Below are 21,294 nucleotides of genomic sequence, written 5' to 3' on the forward strand. Positions count from 1 at the left end.
AGGGAGTTATTCAGTATCCCATCAGCTGTATAACATGTCAGGGAGGCAGAAGCCCTCGTCATCTTGGCCCCTGAAGTTCAATTATTAATGTTGAGATATCTTATTTCAGATTTTTGTGATGGTATAAAGCAGGAAAAAGCACTGTTTGTCAGACATATTTTGCAAAACAAACATGCTCAGAGGCATAATGCCTCACAACTGTGGTTCATGCCACACTCAGCAGTACTCCAACCATATGGCGGCATTCTGATCCAGTCAGTATCCAGTGATCAATATCATGAGCACAGACCTACGCAACTGGAATACAATGACAAGTGAACGAAGACAGACAGCCTGACCACTTGATCCCATTAGTCGCCTCTAACAAGCATGGGAGTAATCATGTTCAGTCTGTATACCAATGTGTGCATGTAAGAAGGTATTACCTGGTTCTGATACAGAACAGTGGAGTGTCCGTATCTCGGGGAAGGAACATACCCTACCACTGTAGCGGTGCTCCAGCTCTTGCTCGAGAAATCGTACCTGCAAACACAACATGGCGGATGGTCAGTGCTAGCTGAAAGAATCACAAAGATGTCAGTGAGTGAGTGAGTGAGTGACGTTAGTTTTATGCCACTTTCAGCAATATTCCAGCAATATTATGGCAGGAGACGTAAGAAATGGGCTTCACACATTGTACCTATGTGGGGAATTGAACCAAGGTATTTGGTGTGGTGGGTGAATGCCTTAACCACTTGGCTAAGCCATCACTCCTTGTAGTTTTGAAGCAGCACCAGTGTACAGTTAATCAGTTTCCTATCTACATCTAGACATATTGCAGATAACATGCCTTCAATGTTGAAAGACCTCTACAACAGTTTCCCATATCACATGTAAAACCTGTCAGTAAGTTTCACTTGAAAACAGCAAATTGTTCGTTACTTTCTTGATGAATGTTGGTTGACCCAACAAGACATCATCAGAGCCCAAACACATCTGTGACAAAATATTTTTTAAAATTGGAATGGTCTTTCTCTTCTTTTTTCACCCTGCTCACAGACTAAAGTGTTACCTGCATACACAATTTCAGATTCAGATTCTGTGAGTGAGTGAGTTTAGGTTTACGCCGCACTTAGCAATATCCCAGCTATACAGCTATGAGGATAGTATATGATTCAAGTTTTGATGTCCTAAGGTTTTCATTTAAACCCTTTTTGAGAATTTTCATCACATAATAGTGAGTGAGTGAGTTTTAGTTTTACGCTGCACTCAGCAATATCCCAGCTATATGGCGGCGGTCTGTAAATAATCAAGTCTCGACCAGACAATCCAGTGATCAACAACATGAGAATCAATCTGCACAATTGGGAACCGATGACATGTGTCAACCAAGTAAGATAGTCTGACCACCCGATCCCGTTAGTCGCCTCTAACGACAAGCTTAGTCGTCCTTAATGGCAAGCATGGGTTGCTAAAGGCCTATTCTACCCTGGGACCTTCACGGGTGGGGAACCGATGACATGTGTCAACCAAGTAAGATAGTCTGACCACCCGATCCCGTTAGTCGCCTCTAACGACAAGCTTAGTCGTCCTTAATGGCAAGCATGGGTTGCTGAAGGCCTATTCTACCCCGGGACCTTCACGGGTGGGGAACCGATGACATGTGTCAACCAAGTAAGATAGTCTGACCACCCGATCCCGTTAGTCGCCTCTAACGACAAGCTTAGTCGTCCTTAATGGCAAGCATGGGTTGCTGAAGGCCTATTCTACCCCGGGACCTTCACGGGCAAAAGGATTCAGAATTCCACATATTATGGCATGATCACAGTAGGTATTCATCCCTGAAATGGCTATGAAGCAACAAAACCAGCAGAGAAGTGGGAGCAATAAACATACTTCTTGAGAAACTCGTAGTTATACTTGTTGAGACTGTAGCCGCCCACAACCCACATTGTCTTGTCGTCGACGAGGGCGGAGTGAGACGCCGACCCTGATGGTGGAGAATTCGTCTGCACTGTGGACCATACCCCATCCTGTAGGGTCAGGCTGCAATCTTCACCTGTAGCGGGAGCCATACATATTAGTCCTCTAGTAATGTAGAGTGGGTGGTCAAATTTATCAACTCTTTTGATAGAACAAGACAAAAACAGTTTATTTTATCAGATTTTCTAAGGTTCTTTACTGGTGTAACAGCATGAAATCTGAAGGCATTTGTAATCATTTGGATATTTCAACTATGACAACAGTTTTCCTGTCAGCTATCAGTAATTATGGGTAAAGCGAAACAAACATACTGTCATGTAAAAGATGTACATCTAACTCTCATCCTGTCTCACTAATCATGGTAACCAGTGTCATACACACAGACATAATCCACACCATGGTCAGGTACACTTATATTCCAGAATTGCACACAAACATTGACGCTCCTGACATACTGAACTCCCTAACAAGCAGTGAACATCATAAACACAGAGATACACAGATCCAGTCCTGACCCAATCCAAGTCATTTCTAACCCTGATCTTTAAAGGCACATACCTGACTGTACACACTTACCTCGGTAGCCAGTATCACAGACACACATGTTGCTGATGCAGGTTCCGTTACTGGAACAGTTGTTAGGACACACGGCCGTCTCACATGCACTTCCTGTCCAACTGGCGTCACAGGAACAAATCTCATTGATGCATTGTCCATTCCCAGAGCATCCCCGTGGACAGTCACCAATACTATGCAAGACAACAGAGCCAGGATATAACAACTGCTGACTTCATCTCAGCTGTCTCCGAAACAAATGTGGTGAGTGAGTGAGTGAGTGAGTGAGTGAGTTTCTGCCTTGAGCAGTATTCAAGTGTTTTCCACCCTTGTTTTACTGTTTTCATGACAAATGTCCTATTTACTTAAACAAAAAGTTAGATGGCCAAACTATTAACATCATGCAATTAGCCCAGTCTCTCACAGTCAATAAACGACAATATTTTCCATATTGTTTCGCCCTCCCTGCAAATCTAATCAACTTCATCTCACTGTGACTCCCTTTCAATTTAAATGGGTTTATTTGTTTCCATTAAAATTATGTATTCAGAACGTAAAGTACTGTTGGAAACAGAAAAAAAGTATTCAGACTGTTACTCTGTATCCCTCAAATTTACACAACTGCAAATAGAACACGTCGAAATAACTCACTTCAGCCTAACTGGGCATTCAGTGGGATGCTTAAGAGAATATCTAGAAAAAACAGATTACTTCTTTACAATAGATCAGACAATATATAGCAATTAGGTCACTCAGCCTGGTATGCCAACGGAAAGTCGACTCACCTGGCATGAAATGCATATGCTGCCTACTGGAGAAAGGGGGCATCTCAAAGATATTTTGTGCTTTTTCATGCGTGTTGTATATGTCTCATTTATTTATTAACATCTTACTTGTCTTTCTTTCATGAAGTTTATGTTAAGATATATAAGAGTATAATACCCGATGCCCACAGAAAAGCATTGTAGTAAATGTCTTAAAATATACAGGTGTCATGACCACCTAAAGGTAGACAGGACTGGATATTGTTTTACATGTTAGGACATTCCGTGTTCTTCCCTACTTTAATTTGGCCATGGGATTATCTCTTAGCTGATATCTCTATCCCCCAGCCCGACCCCAGTCATTGTCAGCTTCACCCATCCTGGTTTTGCTTTTTTGACGACCCCTCCTGTCTGTTTCTTTTATAGTGATACGGTAGCTACGTCCTTTATAGTTTCAGCATGAAAGTTATTATTTTTTTACGACAGCAATCCTTAGTAGTGAAGATAAGTCTAATTTGAAAAGGGACATTTAAAAAGTGTCCTTTGTAATACAATACTATCGCACACAAATCTGAATAAAAATCATAGTCTGTTCCAGATAAGCCGCTTTGGACTTTGTAAAAATCTACATTGCTCATTTCTGCGCTAATCTCTCCTTGGTGAAGTTGTTTTTTCCATTTCCTATCACTGGAACTGTTGCTAGGCCGAATTTAATTTACTAGATATTTTGCACGTTTGCATATCAACTACATAAATTGTAGAGATATAGGTGAAAAAACATTTTTTCCCCCCTTATCTCTGTCAGAATGTTAGTATGTAATCCTGTAGCCCTAGATTTGGACAGACCCAACAGCTAGGGCATTTGGTTTGATTCATCATTTACACTTCTGCAGGTTCTTGGAGACAACCATGAAGAGTCCGCTAATATAGCTAAGATTGTAAACCTTGTCAGGTGAGCCTATGGAATCTTTTCTGTACATAATGCATAGGCTTGTCTTTGAGGGCTTCATAAGTACAACTGCTCATGTTCTATATTGTAAGGGTTGATGTAATCTACAGGCAAATCCCAAGCCAGAGGCAGCCCTTCCTCAGTCAGTTGAAGATAAACTAGTTGCCAAGAGCCACACCACCATAAGCCAGGTGAAGCACTCCTCAAGTAGGCTGTCACTGATATAGGAGACAGGTATACAGCTCCACTGACTAGAACAGCCCTGGGAAACCCTCCTTCTTCCTTCCCTCACACAGCTTTATTGTTTTATTGTTCTAAGGCTCAGTGTTTCCTTGTGGACATGACGTCATTGAGTTTGGATTATTTTCCCTGATATCATCCAATGTGAGTGTGTGAGTGTGAGTGAGTGAGTGAGTGAGTGAGTGAGTGAGTGAGTGAGTGAGTGAGTGAGTGAGTGAGTGAGTGAGTGAGTGAGTGAGTGAGTGAGTGAGTGAGTGAGAGGGTACGTGCCTGCATAAGTGAATCATACAAGGGAATTCTGGGAAGCTGAAGTAATAGCCAGCTACAAGACCTAATTGCAACCTAATGTCATCCATGCACCTCCTTGTAAGGTTTACACTGCTTAATAATCTTCTTGACAGTCTACGAAATCCAACACATTGTATACCTTGTGATAAGAAGACATGAAATTTGGAGAGCAACTAAATGAAATTATCTGTGCTACATAATACGTTCTAGTACAACCCTGGTTGCTGTCTAGAGAATATACTGGAACATCACATCGGCCAACCACCTCTCCAAAACCTCCAAAACCACTCCTTTAGCGGTCATAAAGGGAGTTCAACTAACAGTGATTTGGCATGTCTAGACTGCTCTCGGAATTTAATAACTGTTCTGTGCTCCTTTCTGATATTTTTCTGTGTGAGATATATTTTTAAAGAAGACAACTACATTTCAGGGACTAATGTTAGCCATCAACGTACCTGTATGTTATGTTGAAGCCAGCCATGGTGTAGGCAGCATCACTATAGAAGTGGATGTAGATAAATGGCTGGTGGATCCGAGTGATGAAGTCCACCTGCGTGTAGGACTTGTCTTTAGTGAGCAGCAGGCCACTGTAATGCAATGGGTGTTGTCAAAATGTGACATTTCTCATGAAGAAAGTTTATAGTTTTCATAACAGCTCTTTCAGTTGGTTGATAATAGGAGAGAGAATGCTGTATTGTCAGTTATAACCTACTTGTATTCTATTAGCAAAAGAAAATTCTGTATTGTCAGTTATAACCTACCTGTAAGCTGCCAGAAGGGGAGAGAATGCTGAGTCCCCATCGTGTATATAAAGGTGGTCCCAGCCACACTCTGTGGCAAACTGGTGGAACTTGAGTCTGATGGTGGTGTTATTGCTGTTGGTGTTGATCAACCAGCTGCACTTGGTGTCTAGAGTGTAGTTTCCCTCACCATCATATATGGTACCTTCTGTGCCATTAAAACTGAAACACAAGTTTCCTCTGTTACTGTATTCCTGAGCACAACATAACCAGCAGTAGTAATCAGTACCTGGCCACATGTTAACTGTTATGTATAAGCGGATCCTAAGGATGGGTGTCTTTTTGCACACAGTGGATAGTCCCCTTCCCTCCATCCTTGAAAATGGAAAATGAAGTGTCCACCCCACCTTTCTCAAAAAGCTGCATCCCCCTCGTCTCTATCTACATATAGTTGTGTTCTTGTAGTGTACATTGTATTTGGTTTAAATCGACCTTGAACAGTATTTCTGTCACATCATTCCCTCAAAACATGTAGGGTTACCTCCCCTCCGACAATACCGAACCCAGTCAGAACAGGTGGAGTGCTCTCAAGTGTAATGAAGCCTTTTCATTGGCCACAGGTTCATTAGCCATTATGCTAAACCAGCTCTTTGTTTATGGCTTATATATAAGCCTGACAGGTGTTAATTTCAAACTGCATGACAGCATTGCACATTGTCATTAGCAGACAGGGAGGCAGGCCGACACATTAACAGGATTAAGGTGTCAATAAACCAGACATTGAGTTTTCTCTGTGCTGCTTATCACAATCATCATGTTTGTTCTTATGTAAAGAGTGGATCATTTACTTGTTTATGTACTCAATCAAGATAAGACAATTGCTCTTGACCTCATTCTCCATGCAGGCATATTGTTTAAAGCTCCATGCACCTATTCACTGAGCATGAGCTATAAGCATAGCGCAGCGTACTTGTTGAAAGAAACCCCTTTTCTCGCAGCACTGGAGGAAATTAGTGAATTGTTTGAACTCTGAATTCACAGGCTTTTTCCCCATCATGTTTTTCTTCAACTTTATATGCTGAACTGGCATTTTTGATGATTTGTTTCATAACTGCATACCGAAAGGTATCAGAATCTGCAAAGTTGTGTTTTACGTTGCATGTGACCTTTAAGTTACTTCCCTTTCTGTCCACTACCTAATTTCATAGCATTTATTTTTTGGTTTGAGTGAATAATTTCATGGTCTAGATTGATGATAGGCCTCCCTTAAAATAGAAACTAGACTTCTAAGGCTGAAAACACCTGCATGTTAACTGCTCACAACTGTAAGGGATCAGACAGTAAATCCTACACACTTGGTACTAGCTGTCTCCGATCTCTGCGGCATTTTCGTGTTGGACTGATAAAAACAAATAAAAAATATTCTAAAAAATGAACTCAAAACTAGAATTTGTGAGTATTATATTTAGATGAAAACCACACAAATATGTATTCCCTTAGAAATCATCATAGTAGTGCACTGTTACATGAACTGAAGGACTGAGGGTCACATCATGCAATTACATTTAGATCCAACATAGCGGTTTGTGTTCTCTTACAGGCTGCAGGACACAAATCACGTGAAGTCATGCCGGTTGCCGAGGACAACTGGATGGATGACCATGAGGAGCAGTGGGACAAGGGAGAGTTGCTAGGGCTTTGGGTCTGCCCCATGTTGCAGAACACGTAGCACATGCAGCATGTTATGTCAAGGACTTTGTTTTAAATATGCCTGTGTGCAACCATCACTGACTGGGATCAGATGTTTCTGTGACTGTTAACATTTGAGTGTCATGGACAGCTTGGGATGTATACTCCCCAGGGTGTTGTGAATGGGAATTCTCTTGATATTCACTTGATGAATGGGGTGGTGGGCATATCCTTGAGATTAAAGCATCTGCTTGTCATGATGAAGACACATGTTTGATTCCCCACATGGATACAATGTGTGAAGCCTATTTCTGGTGTTCAATGATAGTGTTGAAATATTGCTGAAAGTGGCAAAAAACCATACTCACTTACTTGATGAATGGAATCTGACATATTACAAATACATGATTTACAGTAAAATACTTTTATAACGAACTACAAGGGACCACTGAAATTAGTTCGTTATATCTGTAGTTCGCTATTCACGAAAATCCATTGAAAGAACAGTAAAATACACTATACAGTACAACACATTCCTACTCAGTTTATTCGTACATTCATTCATATTACGTTCTTTTCACTACACAATCAGCAATCTTAGACAGGTCACTCGTCACTACGCACTCGTCATTGAATATATCGTATTTTTAAAGTTCACGAGTATCAAAGGCTTCTATCTACATTTCTGATGGGTGTGGGAGGCATATACACAGGCCTTTTGAGGTGATGCACTTGTCGTTTTCTATTAAGTCACCAAAGACCGAGTTGCTGTGCCGGATGTATACAAAACTAGATCGTCAGCGACGGGCTTTACGGCCTCCGGCAATCTGATTGGTTAATAATGCAAACTACAACTTCACACGGGTGTAAAAACTGGAGTGTGTTTTGTACACAAAAGTTGTTAGCCATTGACGTCTAACTTATTGGTCAGATTTCAAAGTGAGCATCGCAAAGTGGCAATGACACTGATTGAGTTCGCTCAGTTCGTTATTCACACTGTTAATTAGTGTTACCTGGGACGCGTGGGGATTGCAAATCAGTTCACTATAGCCGGTAAGTTCGTTATAGAGAATTCATTATTCATGACTTTTTTATATGATAACATGTAGTGGTTTATTCGGGACTTTTAAAACAGTTCGCTATAGCCATCAGTTCGTTATATCCATGTTTGTTATAAAAGTATTCTACTGTATTACTATTATCAGTTTAACTGAATTTATTTAAAAAGCCTCAGGTAACATTTGCAGTCATGTGACACAATCGGGTCATTAATAAATACAACATGAACACTGTATGCAGCACCCTGTCTCTCACACCCACTTACATGATAAATCTATACAGGCAGTGACAACCTCCAACAAACCCAGTCATCAGTTTATTTACAGATACAAGGTCAGCGATCATGACTTGACAAAATACCCACTTATATAAACGGCATATTTTTCTTCTCCTTTCCTTGAAATTGTAATAAAAATTTATTGGTTTGTCATGTTCTTGCAGTTGTGACATTCTAGTTATTTGAATATTTACTTAATATGTCCTCAAATCATGTTAAAAGATTCCATATTTATTTGTTTGTATTTCGTGACACTACAAACAATATCATTTATGATATACAATATCATTGTTGACAGCTGGGCATATCTTCATAATCACCCAATGTGGAATATCAGCTACATACCTCATTATAACAACATTTAAGAGAAATAAATGCAGGCTGTCACATGGCAAATATTTAGAAACATGTGTCCTTTGTTATAAAACATAATATGTTCAGGTACACAAAACAAGTGCATTGTCCTTATACAGAAGTTTTAGTATAATACCAGTGTTGTTGTTATAGTGAGGATGTAACCTGTGTCACATTAGCTCACATCACTTTAAAGCAGCTGTACCTAGTCTCACTACAACCACACCCACACCCTGTGGTGAAACACACGCTTCATGTCTAAATGTATTAAAGTCACACCAACTAACAGGTTCAGATCCATCACTTCATGTTCATGGAATTAAAACACAATACGAAACAGGGCCTACAGATGTAGAAATGTCTTTTTAGACCAGTCTGGCAACCAGGTGAAAGCATTATTTCAATACAGCCCACAGTTGGTGGCTAGTCATCCCTTTTACATGGGGTTTTAAAATGCGCTCCACCCATCATTGCGTGCACCCATCTGTGCACATTTGTCTTTTCCGGACCAGAACTTCAAAACCATTTACTATTTCCTCACCAAACTTTCCACACAGATAGATCTGGTGGTGTACTGGTGGTTTTTCATAGCTTTAGACTTCTGAATAAAATATATTTTGTGTTTCCATGTCAACAAGTTCATCTTTGATTGAATTTGGGGGGGTGCTCTTTTCCGGACCAGAACTTCAAAACTGTTCACTATTTCTTCATCAAACTTGGGACATAGATAGATCTGGTGGTGAACTGGTGCCTTTTTGGTAGTTTTGGATTTCTGAATAAAAGAGTTTTTATGTTTCCATGGCAACAAAAATGACCATAACTGAATTTGGTGAGTATGCTCTTTACCGAATCAAAACTTCAAAACCATTCACTATTTCTTCACTAAACTTGGCACAAAGATACGTCTGATGGTGTACTGGTATCTGTTGGTACTGTGGGATTTCTGACTAAAATTTTACATACTGTGTTAGCTTCATTCAGTCTTCCTGACTTCCAGTTGGTAGCCACGTTGGAAGGACTGAATACTGGTTCAGAGCTACAGCCACATGTGACGGACAACCAGGACAGTGTTTTTACTAGCTGAGCAGATCTGGTTTTCTGAATTTTTTTATTTACTGGTAGTCAGAACAGCCTTATTTTGTTTCCATTTTAGGTGACATGGACAAATGTCCTATTAAAAGTTGTTAAAATCACTCAGTTGATCATTAGGTTGTTTGGTCCAGACTCAATTATTTCCAAACAGCCATCATGTAGCTGTTAGTATCAGGAAAATGTACTATTGTCATTCCCTTGCAGCAGAATCACTGGAAACAACAACAGTGAGTGAGTGAGTTTGGATTCATGCTGCACTCAGCAGTATTCCAGCGATATGGTGGCGGTCTGTAAAAAACCACTGGACCAGACAATCCAGTGTTCAACAGCATCGCTTTGCACAATTAGAAACCGGTGATGCTTCAACCAAGTCAGCAAGACTGACCACCCAATCCCGTTAGTCGCCTTTTACGATAAGCATAGTCACCTTTTATGGCAAGCACAGGTTGCTGAAGGCCTATTCTACCCCGGACCTTCACAGGTCGGAAACAACAGTAAACACAAACTTTCCATTCTTTTAAAACCATGGGTTAATAAAGTGAACGCTGCTGCTAGTTTAGCACATACTTTTAATGTTCTTAACATTATTTTGTATAAAATATGTTACACTTTTAAGCATTCCTTACTTTTTAGTAATGGGATAAAAAACAAATCATAAATTTACCTTTATACATACTTAGAGCAGCAGCCTAGTGGTTAAAGTGTTGGCTCATCACATCAAAGACCCAGGTTCGATTCCCAGTGTGGGTACAATGTGTGAAGCCCATTTCTGGTGTCCCCCATGTGATATTGCTAGAATATTGCTAAAAGGTTTTGTAAAAAGAAGAACTACTCACTAACTCACTCATTCCCTCAATCTAACTATAAGCATGATGAGTATCTACAGTTTAGGCAGTACTGGTCACCGGAGAAAATGTATCTACAGTTTTGGCAGTACTGGTCACCGGAGAAAATGTATCTACAGTTTAGACAGTACTGGTCACCGGAGAAAATGTATCTACAGTTTAGGCAGTACTGGTCACCAGAGAAAATGTATCTACAGTTTTGGCAGTACTGGTCACCGGAGAAAATGTATCTACAGTTTAGGCAGTACTGGTCACCGGAGAAAATGTATCTACAGTTTAGGCAGTACTGGTCACCAGAGAAAATGTATCTACAGTTTAGGCAGTACTGGTCACCGGAGGAGAAAATGTATCTACAGTTTAGGCAGTACTGGTCACCGGAGGAGAAAATGTATCTACAGTTTAGGCAGTACTGGTCACCGGAGGAGAAAATGTATCTACAGTTTTGGCAGTACTGGTCACCGGAGGAGAAAATGTATCTACAGTTTAGGCAGTACTGGTCACCGGAGAAAATGTATCTACAGTTTAGGCAGTACTGGTCACCGGAGAAAATGTATCTGCAGTTTTGGAAGTACTGGTCACCGGAGAAAATGTATCTGCAGTTTTGGAAGTACTGGTCACCGGAGAAAATGTATCTACAGTTTAGGCAGTACTGGTCACCGGAGAAAATGTATCTACAGTTTAGGCAGTACTGGTCACCGGAGAAAATGTATCTGCAGTTTAGGCAGTACTGGTCACCAAAGAAAATGTATCTGCAGTTTTGGCAGTACTGGTCACCGGAGAAAATGTATCTGCAGTTTTGGCAGTACTGGTCACCGGAGAAAATGTATCTACAGTTTAGGCAGTACTGGTCACCGGAGAAAATGTATCTGCAGTTTTGGCAGTACTGGTCACCGGAGAAAATGTATCTGCAGTTTTGGCAGTACTGGTCACCGGAGAAAATGTATCTACAGTTTTGGCAGTACTGGTCACCGGAGAAAATGTATCTACAGTTTAGGCAGTACTGGTCACCAGAGAAAATGTATCTACAGTTTTGGCAGTACTGGTCACCGGAGAAAATGTATCTACAGTTTAGGCAGTACTGGTCACCGGAGAAAATGTATCTGCAGTTTTGGCAGTACTGGTCACCGGAGAAAATGTATCTGCAGTTTTGGCAGTACTGGTCACCGGAGAAAATGTATCTACAGTTTAGGCAGTACTGGTCACCGGAGAAAATGTATCTACAGTTTAGGCAGTACTGGTCACCGGAGAAAATGTATCTACAGTTTTGGCAGTACTGGTCACTGGAGAAAATGTATCTACAGTTTTGGAAGTACTGGTCACCGGAGAAAATGTATCTACAGTTTTGGCAGTACTGGTCACCTGAGAAAATGTATCTACAGTTTAGGCAGTACTGGTCACCTGAGAAAATGTATCTACAGTTTTGGAAGTACTGGTCACCGGAGAAAATGTATCTACAGTTTTGGCAGTACTGGTCACCGGAGAAAATGTATCTACAGTTTTGGCAGTACTGGTCACCGGAGAAAATGTATCTACAGTTTAGGCAGTACTGGTCACTGGAGAAAATGTATCTACAGTTTAGGCAGTACTGGTCACCAGAGAAAATGTATCTACAGTTTTGGCAGTACTGGTCACCGGAGAAAATGTATCTACAGTTTTGGCAGTACTGGTCACCGGAGAAAATGTATCTACAGTTTTGGCAGTACTGGTCACTGGAGAAAATGTATCTACAGTTTTGGCAGTACTGGTCACCGGAGAAAATGTATCTACAGTTTTGGCAGTACTGGTCACCGGAGAAAATGTATCTACAGTTTAGGCAGTACTGGTCACCGGAGAAAATGTATCTACAGTTTAGGCAGTACTGGTCACCGGAGAAAACGTATCAGTTTTTCTTGCTCCACTACCTGCCAGCAACATAACGATCATTATCATGATCACGGACAATCAATACCTTCTGAGGCTATGCTGCTATAAGTCCCACATATCTTGGTGACACGAAAGTCACCTTTGCATAGCTACCATCTGGTTGCCATAGTTACCTGCAAAAATGGAAATTATCTGTATGAACACTTCTTTGGCTTTTCTCTACAAAAGAAAGTGGAGGTGAACCAAGATATGGCCACCCATAAGACATGGTGTTCATTGGTGTCGCAAATAGTAGTTTAAAGGATCACAATTAGTACTTTGACCATAAAGATAGTTGTCTACTAAATACTTAAAATCATGATGGATTCTGAACAAGATAATGACACTTATCAAGAGTGAAGCTTTAATTTCACATGACTCCAACAGCAGATTTCCAGATTATCAGCATTACATTTCTTCTTGTCATCTCTTTTTGGTAAAAATGTCTCTAATTGCCAAAAATATATGTTTTCAACTATAGATCCGAATTGTAAGAAATTTTCTTCAAATTTCAAAGAATTTCTAAAGCAATCATATACATGATATTGGCATAGTCTGAGACTGAAATCCGCAGCAACTACGATAAAATTGAAGAGGTTGGCATTTCTGGTGAGACCAAGACTGCAGAGTTCTGGCAGGACAGAATGTCCCTAGTTCTGGCAGGACAGAATGTCCCTAGTTCTGGCAGAACAGAATGCCCCTAGTTCTGGCAGAACAGAATGTCCCTAGTTCTGGCAGGACAGAATGTCCCTAGTTCTGGTTAGTGAGGTTATCTCAATGGGGTAATGATGTAAATTTTTAGCCACTCAACATGTTGAATATGTACTCACACTTCATCAATTTCACTTAGTATTGCTATATTCCCTTGGGTATTCAAAATCTATGTAAGGCACATGAACGTAGATTAGCTGATCTTGTATATAAGCCGATCCAAATAAGCAGATGTGCTAACCCTTACAATCAGTATAAAAATTTCTGACTCTAAGGCATACCAAACCAGACAGTGATTATCTTAAAAGTAATTCTGCTCTTCAGTTTACATTTGCCTGCAATATATATGACAAAGTTCAAATAGAGGGAAGAGCACTTTTCACAGAAACAGTACGAAGCACACCGATCTGTGTGAGTAATGCTTGGGTCAAAAAGCAGTAAGTAATTGAGTGAGTATGGTTTCACACTGCTTTTAGTGATATTCCACCAATATCAGGGTGGGAGATACCAGAAATTGGCTTCATACACTGAGCCCATGAGACAAATGGAACCAAGGTCATCCATGTGCAAGTGAACAATTTATCTTTTAACTGCTACCCCCTGCCCCAAATCAGTAAATAAGATCTCTACAGAACTGGAAGTACTCACTTGATAAGGCCATTGGGTGGATGGCAGCTTGGTGAGAACTAGTACCCAATAACTCAAAATTAATTGAACATGTTGATTAATGGATAGCGTGTGTATTTTTACACAATTTCACAGCTTATGTCAAGATCTGAGTCACGGATTAATTTGTGTATCAACTTCTACATTTTGGATTCATGTTATATAACAGGGAAGAATTAACAGAGAATTGGTAAAAAATAAGGAAGTTGTTTAAAAATAGCCTTTTCACTACTTGTAAATGCAATTCAGGGAACTCACATCAAGCTCTGTAAGCAACAAACAATACTATCTAACCTGGACTTTTAGTTTAAACAGGTTTAGACCAGGAAACATGAGATTGTAAACAAATTTTATAAAAACCTTATGAATTGCTGTTTTCCCTGCCATGGTAAACTTGATAGACAACATGTCTCTACTTAGCCTTAAACAGTCCACACAAACACCACACATTTGTCTGTGAAAGCAAAGGAAGCTTGTCAGTTGCCATGTTTATCAATAGAATGCAAGAACAGATAACACGACACACAAATCATCACTGGACATCATGCGATACTGACAATGTTTATGACTGACCATCATCACTTGACTTGAATGACAGTCACCTTACACTGTCCAGCTGTCATCAGTGCTTTCAAGGAATCTAATTGTCACATCATCGCCAGAAAGGCCTGACTCATGTTACTTCATTGACAAATACCAGCCATCCATTAAAAACAACCAATCATCACAACCAACAGATGAAACCAAATGGAAATTCCTGATATGGAAATCTGTCCCACAATGGAACACAGTATCTTGGGGTTCAAACAAAAACAGAAACAAATGGCCCAGAATGCATCTCACAGTGATGTTTTCAGCTGGGAAAAAAATGGCTAACACTTTGCTTAACTCAATATGGCCACATCTTATATTTTACAACAAAAAAATTTGGCATTTGTTGAAAACATATCATATATTATCCTATTGTTTTTTTTTAAATAAATGGATGAGAAGAAAATTGTTAAGTTGTTTGTAATGGTCAATGTGAACAGCAGAAATATCAGAAGCCAGTACTACAGCAAAACTATTCCTGTAACTGCATGTATAGCAAATACAGCTGTCATAACATTATTCTGTATATTTATTCACTCGGCCCAAGCCTCTTGCTATGCAGATGTCTAATAGTCAGATTTGCCAAAACAGGCAACTAAAATTGATTGACACTCGTCACAGCAAGTGAATGACTCCAATCTTATCAAACTAACTGTTTCCATGGGAACACTATTTTGGTGCTAACTTGATTTCACGCAGCCCTGCACAAGACAGGTCCTCCTCCAATGTATTTTTATAGACTAGTTTCCAGTTTACATGGATTCCAAGCCAAGAAATACTAATTTGCAGAAAAATGTATATCAGACAGGGTTCAAGATTTTCTGACAGGTTGACAGTAACTGAGTCAGTTGACGACTTTGAGAAAACACCCATGGGTAAGATTTTTGTATTGCTGCAGTAGACGAAAATAATCATGAATATATTAATATGAAGTACCCGTAGCAACACAGTTGGCCAGTTGAGTATTTATCAATGAAAGTAAACTACATTGTACATTATACAATTTCTGATCTGGCAACCCATGTAACTTAATGCAAGTACTTCCTCACGGTCTCTCTAAAGAAATCAGGCATAGCTTTGTGCACATGGTTTGGAGAGAGACTTTTGTACATTTCCCATAATGTCCAACTCAGTATGTGCTGCACATCATCGCTGCTTTATCACATAACAGTGCATCATTGACTGTAGTACAGAAGAGTTTCTATGCCTGCATTTAACATTAGAGGTCCTCGTGTGATTGCAGCTTTTTAAACCATTCCTATACTTTCCTTATCCATGGACACCTTCAATTTGTATGTATAAACTTGAGGACACTATAGAAACAGACCTCTTCACGATGTTTACAATCACAGTCAACATGCTCTGGGATGTCGGTGATCGGATATTTTTAGGACTCAAACCTACTTATAACGGATGGACTAAGACAGTTCATTAATTATTACTTTTTTTTAAATCAAGGAGTACATTTCAAACAACACTTGAACATATTTACCATGGTGTCACTTCACATGTCATTATTTAAATGACTGATGATTAGCCACGTTGCACAGAACAATGTCTTGTACATGAAATGGGATACAAGATGATGGACAAGTGACTGAATTTTACCTTCAGTGAAGCATATTATTACTAAGGTGGACAATTTTTAGTGTTCATATTTTCCAAAGCAAATGAAGAAATCATAGTACCAACATGATTGTAACTGACATCAAAAATGGATTTAGAGATTAGATTGGAATGTACTGAGATTGTGTTTGTGAAGAAGGCTGATCAGGTGTTATTTCAGTTATACCACTTCTGTCAGATTATTGTAGAAGACAAGTGACACAGCCCATGAGACTTGGCCTCTCTGATAACCCATAAGTAACTGGAATGGAGTGACAAACCAATAACCATAATGAGGTGAAGTGGGGATTTGAACCTGATTCTTGCACATCAAAAGGAGGAAAACAGTCAGGCAATAACATACAGCTCAGTACAGAAACAACAGTGTTTCCAAGTAAATGCAATCATGGGATTCATCATGTAGCTTGCTCCAAGGGTGTATTAATCTATGCACCCCTAAATCTACAGTTTGTATATCACACGGCCATTACTACTCAATGTGCTGGCATCATGTCCAGTGCCTAATTAAAAAATGACTTCATTAATATTCATGAACATTCGGTCAATGTGGTCATTCAGATCCATGCATGTTTTCGTGACAATAAAGACCAGACATGAAATATCAAGCATATGCTGGCACTGAAAACAGGGAGTGTGTTATTGTTTACCTTTTGCCCATGCATGTAATGATGATTTTCATGTCTTGAAACTGCTTAAATAAGATTTTCATGCACTAAAAGGTTTCAGAAAATTACCATGTCCCCCACACCCCTGATCCCAAGCTGTAGAAGGTGAAGATCTGTACACAGTTTTCTTATGATGATATCGTCATGCTGAAGCTACATTTTCAGGAAATTACACAAATTTGAAATTTCATTTGTGAACAAATTAATCTCTTTAGTCATAAAAATATGTAGTCAAACATTTGTGTGGACATTTACTGTTTACAAGACACTTGTTTACATTGGTAATAAATTCCAAGGTTAATCTTTAACATATCCAGGCTCTTGCCAGGCACCTACAGGTCTTACAAGTCCTGTCACTTCTGGACTATCAGTACACTGCTAAGGAGTAGCCACTGGAAGACTATTTGGAAACCCATGGGGTTTTTTCAGGTATTTTTCGGTTTTTAAACCCAACTTCCTCATTCACTCAACTAGCATGTGCAAACTAAGTTAATTTGAACTACTGGATATAGCATGTACACAACTCCATTGGCTTGATAACCGTATTAGGATCTATACTCAAACATTGCATCAACTGTAGGGAAGTTGTCCATCAGTAAAAAGTGTTATTCTTCATTGTACCAGCTACCAAATGCCCATTAAGGAAGTTACAACTGCTGAGACACAAAGTATTCTTCATTATTACAAACTAATTACTTCTGTTATTGACTTGTGTTGACTGCATTTCCTCAAAGAATATGTGTCTACCACTTCAAAGTGTTTCTGTCACGTTCAAGAACATGTGACATCTCACAAAGAGTCACATCTGTGAAGCTGAACATCAGAAGGCTTGGTGGACTTCTTGCACCAGTTTGCGGGGAATGGACAAATGATGTAGACACAGATACCGCGGTAGAAACTCACAATTACTTCTCTCAGTGTTCGTGTTAAGGCAGAAACATGTATTTTTCATGTAAAAAAAATTAATAAAAGCACGGCAGAAATATTTTACGCATGTTTTGGATGCATAGATTCTGATCTACATAATTTTAAAAAGTACCTTAACACTGCAACATATACACAAACAATAAATTTAAACATGATCTAGGATTGTACTGAAAATTTCATGCCCAAAAGATCTGGACTACACATTTAAAATTTTATTTCTCCATGCACTCGTACAAAACCTACCACGTTCACTTTTTCTACGTCAGGCTGGAAGATCTTTTCATGTTTATATAACATAATGTTCACACCAAAGGCAGTGGCTGGTTGCTATGACAATAACCTACATACCTGGTGTTTACTAATTAACATAATTTGAATGATCAGTCCACTGGTCATTAGTAAAAAGCAAGGATTATCATATTGTAACCATGACTACTTTTACATTTAGCATATGAATAGGTAGCAATATTCTATAGTAGATCATAAAACATTTACTGGTTGAATTGGGATTCATTCCATTTTAACAAAGTTCCAACAATATCTCATGGCCTTACATGGGCTTTACAAATTTCCTTTGGTCATCTTCCACAAAGATACATGAGTCAGCGGGCGAGTTTAGTATTACACCACACTCACCAATATTCCAGCTATATGGCAGCGGTCTGTAAATAGTCGAGTCTGGACCAGACAAAAAGATACATGAGTGTATACGGAGGTTGTCAATGTTTGAGAATGTATATTGTTATATGACACTCTGCAATATTTCCATAAAATCCTGTCAATCACTTAATCATGTAAAGCAAGTGGCTAATCACACAAAGAATGTCTTATGCTTCCACTTTAAGCTGATGTGCCAGCAATGAAGCCACTTAATGAATTAATACAAGGCAAAATATAGGAAGGTGTAGCCTCTTCATTATGAACTGTCTCAGTTACCATTTGCATTTAATCATTTACCATTTCCATTTGCAATGTTCACATTTACTTATTTATAATTTTTATCATTTATGCATTTATAATGTTTACCATTATAATAACAATACTTACTTGCATATTTACCCATTTTTACTCATTTACAATATTTTCTCATTTACATTTTACTCAAGCAACAGCAATTTAGAAACACGTTAAGTTGTAGCTGAAGAATATTTTGTGGAGACAAACACTTCTTCCTAGCCCTTATTGTGGAGATGAACTTCTCAGGCTATGAATATTTGGACACAGTCTACAGTGGTCAGAATGTTTCATAATGAGTGGGTCTCTATAACAGAGAAAAGCCACATGTTACACCAGTATATGCTACATTCCTAGCACACCTAATCAACTACTATCATGATAAGTCCGGTTAAGCCAGAGAAGTCCATCCCACAATTGTATATTTTACATATTATAACAGGAGAATACTTACTTAGTGAAGCAACAAACAAACACTGTTATTGAAATTTAGGTTTTACAACTGACAAGTACTGGCTAGCGACCAGTTGTGGCCATGTTTGTCCATTATCTTTCACAATGATAATATCCAGTAACTTCCTAATAACTCTGATTTTGTGTGAAATAATGTACATGTTTATGTTGTGCTATCAGTATCAATAGCTAGGCATCTGCAAATGTTCTGGTAATAAATAGTAATATCTTGACACTGTACATGTGAATTTTCTGAAGATATCCACACAAGGGCAAGTTTATATACTACGACCATGATTGGCACTCCATGCATATTGAGTGGGCAAGAAAACAATACTGTATACGCTGATATACCATGTTACCCAACTAATTGCCTCAATATAATTACCAACTCCAGGCCAGCTAATCATCACTAATTCGCTTTGGAAACCATTCGCGCATAATCTCAGGGTCGGAGTAATGTGATCTAACAGATGATCAACCATGTTTACATATTTTAAATACAATGTTTCAGCCTGTAGAAACGTCACCAACAAATCACCAGTAATATGGCCACGGAGTGAAGACAACGATTACCGACCGCACCACCTGACGTACATAAGAAGATAAAGTAAATGTATGTTAGCTTGTTTAAATATACCTAATGATAACTATAGATGGACTTACCTTCTTCTTCCGTAACATTTCTCGCACCTTTCCCCTGTCCACCCTCGCACACATTCACATCTACCACCGACACATTTGCCCTCGGAACATCCACCCTGTGGGCATGTTGGTGAAGTACACACTACGTATTCAAATAAAAGATCCTGAAGAATTAATAACGTCAACAGTAGTCCACATAGATTCATTTTTCGTCTAGACTTCCTTTCCCGTTTACATACCAACACCATAGTGTCGGCCATCTTTTGTAGACTCTCCGACTATTTCCGTGATTTTCCGTAATCGGGCACCTGCTACAGAAATCATCTCCCTTTAGGTATTTTACGGCAGCTTCTATCACTAGAGGCAAGGGATATGTCAAAACTTTCGTCGATGATGAATGAAAATAACGGCTACAAGTAAGCTGGTTTCTTCCAGACTGAGTTGTGAATATATAGAGGTTATATCACAGGAAGGCAGATGACTCACCAGGTGTTAAAAGTTAAACACCCATCCACTTCCCTGTCACTTGGGGAAGGATCGCCTACGCCTTGAATTGTCGGTTTATATCTGTTCCGGATTCATATGAATGAAACGTCCGATTAGGAACTGACACCACGATCACTGGACTCCTGCTCAGACAAGAGTTCACTCATGCCGTTGTCGACCCCCAAAGCTGGATTCTCCTCTTGAAGAGATATTTTGCTTATTATGATTTTGCTTATACCGCCCAAAGAAAACTTATCTGAGATCTACTGGATTCGAACATTGGACTTCGTTTTGTTTAATTCTCTTGGCAAATGGCCATTGATGGTATGTATTCTACTGATATAGTCAGTAAAATTTATCAGTATTATAAATATAACACCAAATAACGGTCCTATAAATTCATGAGTGCTATAAATATATGAAGACATTGCAATTTACTTTATTTCATAAAACCTAGCTAATATTGACATGAATTCTAATGTCCATAAATACACTATATTCTCACAGAGAAGTGATATCTTGTGATAGTGCCTATTACATGAACATGGAAATACGGTGTTTCCGAAACTCAGATAACATCTCGAGTCTGTCGTCTAATGATTCGGTTTGCACTGGCGCTTATACTACGCCAAGACCTGCCTGCCGGAGTAGCAATTAGGCGTAGAATGTTCAATATATCTTTCAGCTGATCACTAAATCCTATCCAAACACACGGCGATGTTGTGCAAGGACCTCGGCTCAAGTACAAAGTCTGTTTGGTGTAATGAACAGAATAATGAAGATACTTGCTGGACATATTGATCATGTGGTTTTGCGGTCAGCGTCTGTATCAAGGAGCTGCTGTCAACGTGAAT

The 21,294-nt window shown here is 39.3% G+C and overlaps 1 protein-coding gene across 1 annotated transcript in view; it reads right to left on the bottom strand.

The window, feature by feature from the left end:
* LOC137265970 (attractin-like protein 1) overlaps nt 1-20,214 on the bottom strand; it is a 39,869-nt gene extending 19,655 nt beyond the window's left edge. The window contains exons 1-6 of the mRNA XM_067801457.1: nt 19,976-20,214; nt 5,520-5,720; nt 5,214-5,345; nt 2,539-2,711; nt 1,876-2,038; nt 426-522 (exon numbers count right to left, since the gene is read on the bottom strand). Of these exons, the coding sequence (XP_067657558.1) occupies nt 426-522; nt 1,876-2,038; nt 2,539-2,711; nt 5,214-5,345; nt 5,520-5,720; nt 19,976-20,214 (1,005 nt within the window). The remainder of the gene's footprint in view (nt 1-425; nt 523-1,875; nt 2,039-2,538; nt 2,712-5,213; nt 5,346-5,519; nt 5,721-19,975) is intronic.
* Between the last annotated feature and the right edge of the window lie 1,080 nt (nt 20,215-21,294).

Source organism: Haliotis asinina, chromosome 15 (assembly GCF_037392515.1).
Source record: "Haliotis asinina isolate JCU_RB_2024 chromosome 15, JCU_Hal_asi_v2, whole genome shotgun sequence".
Lineage (NCBI taxonomy): Eukaryota > Metazoa > Mollusca > Gastropoda > Lepetellida > Haliotidae > Haliotis > Haliotis asinina.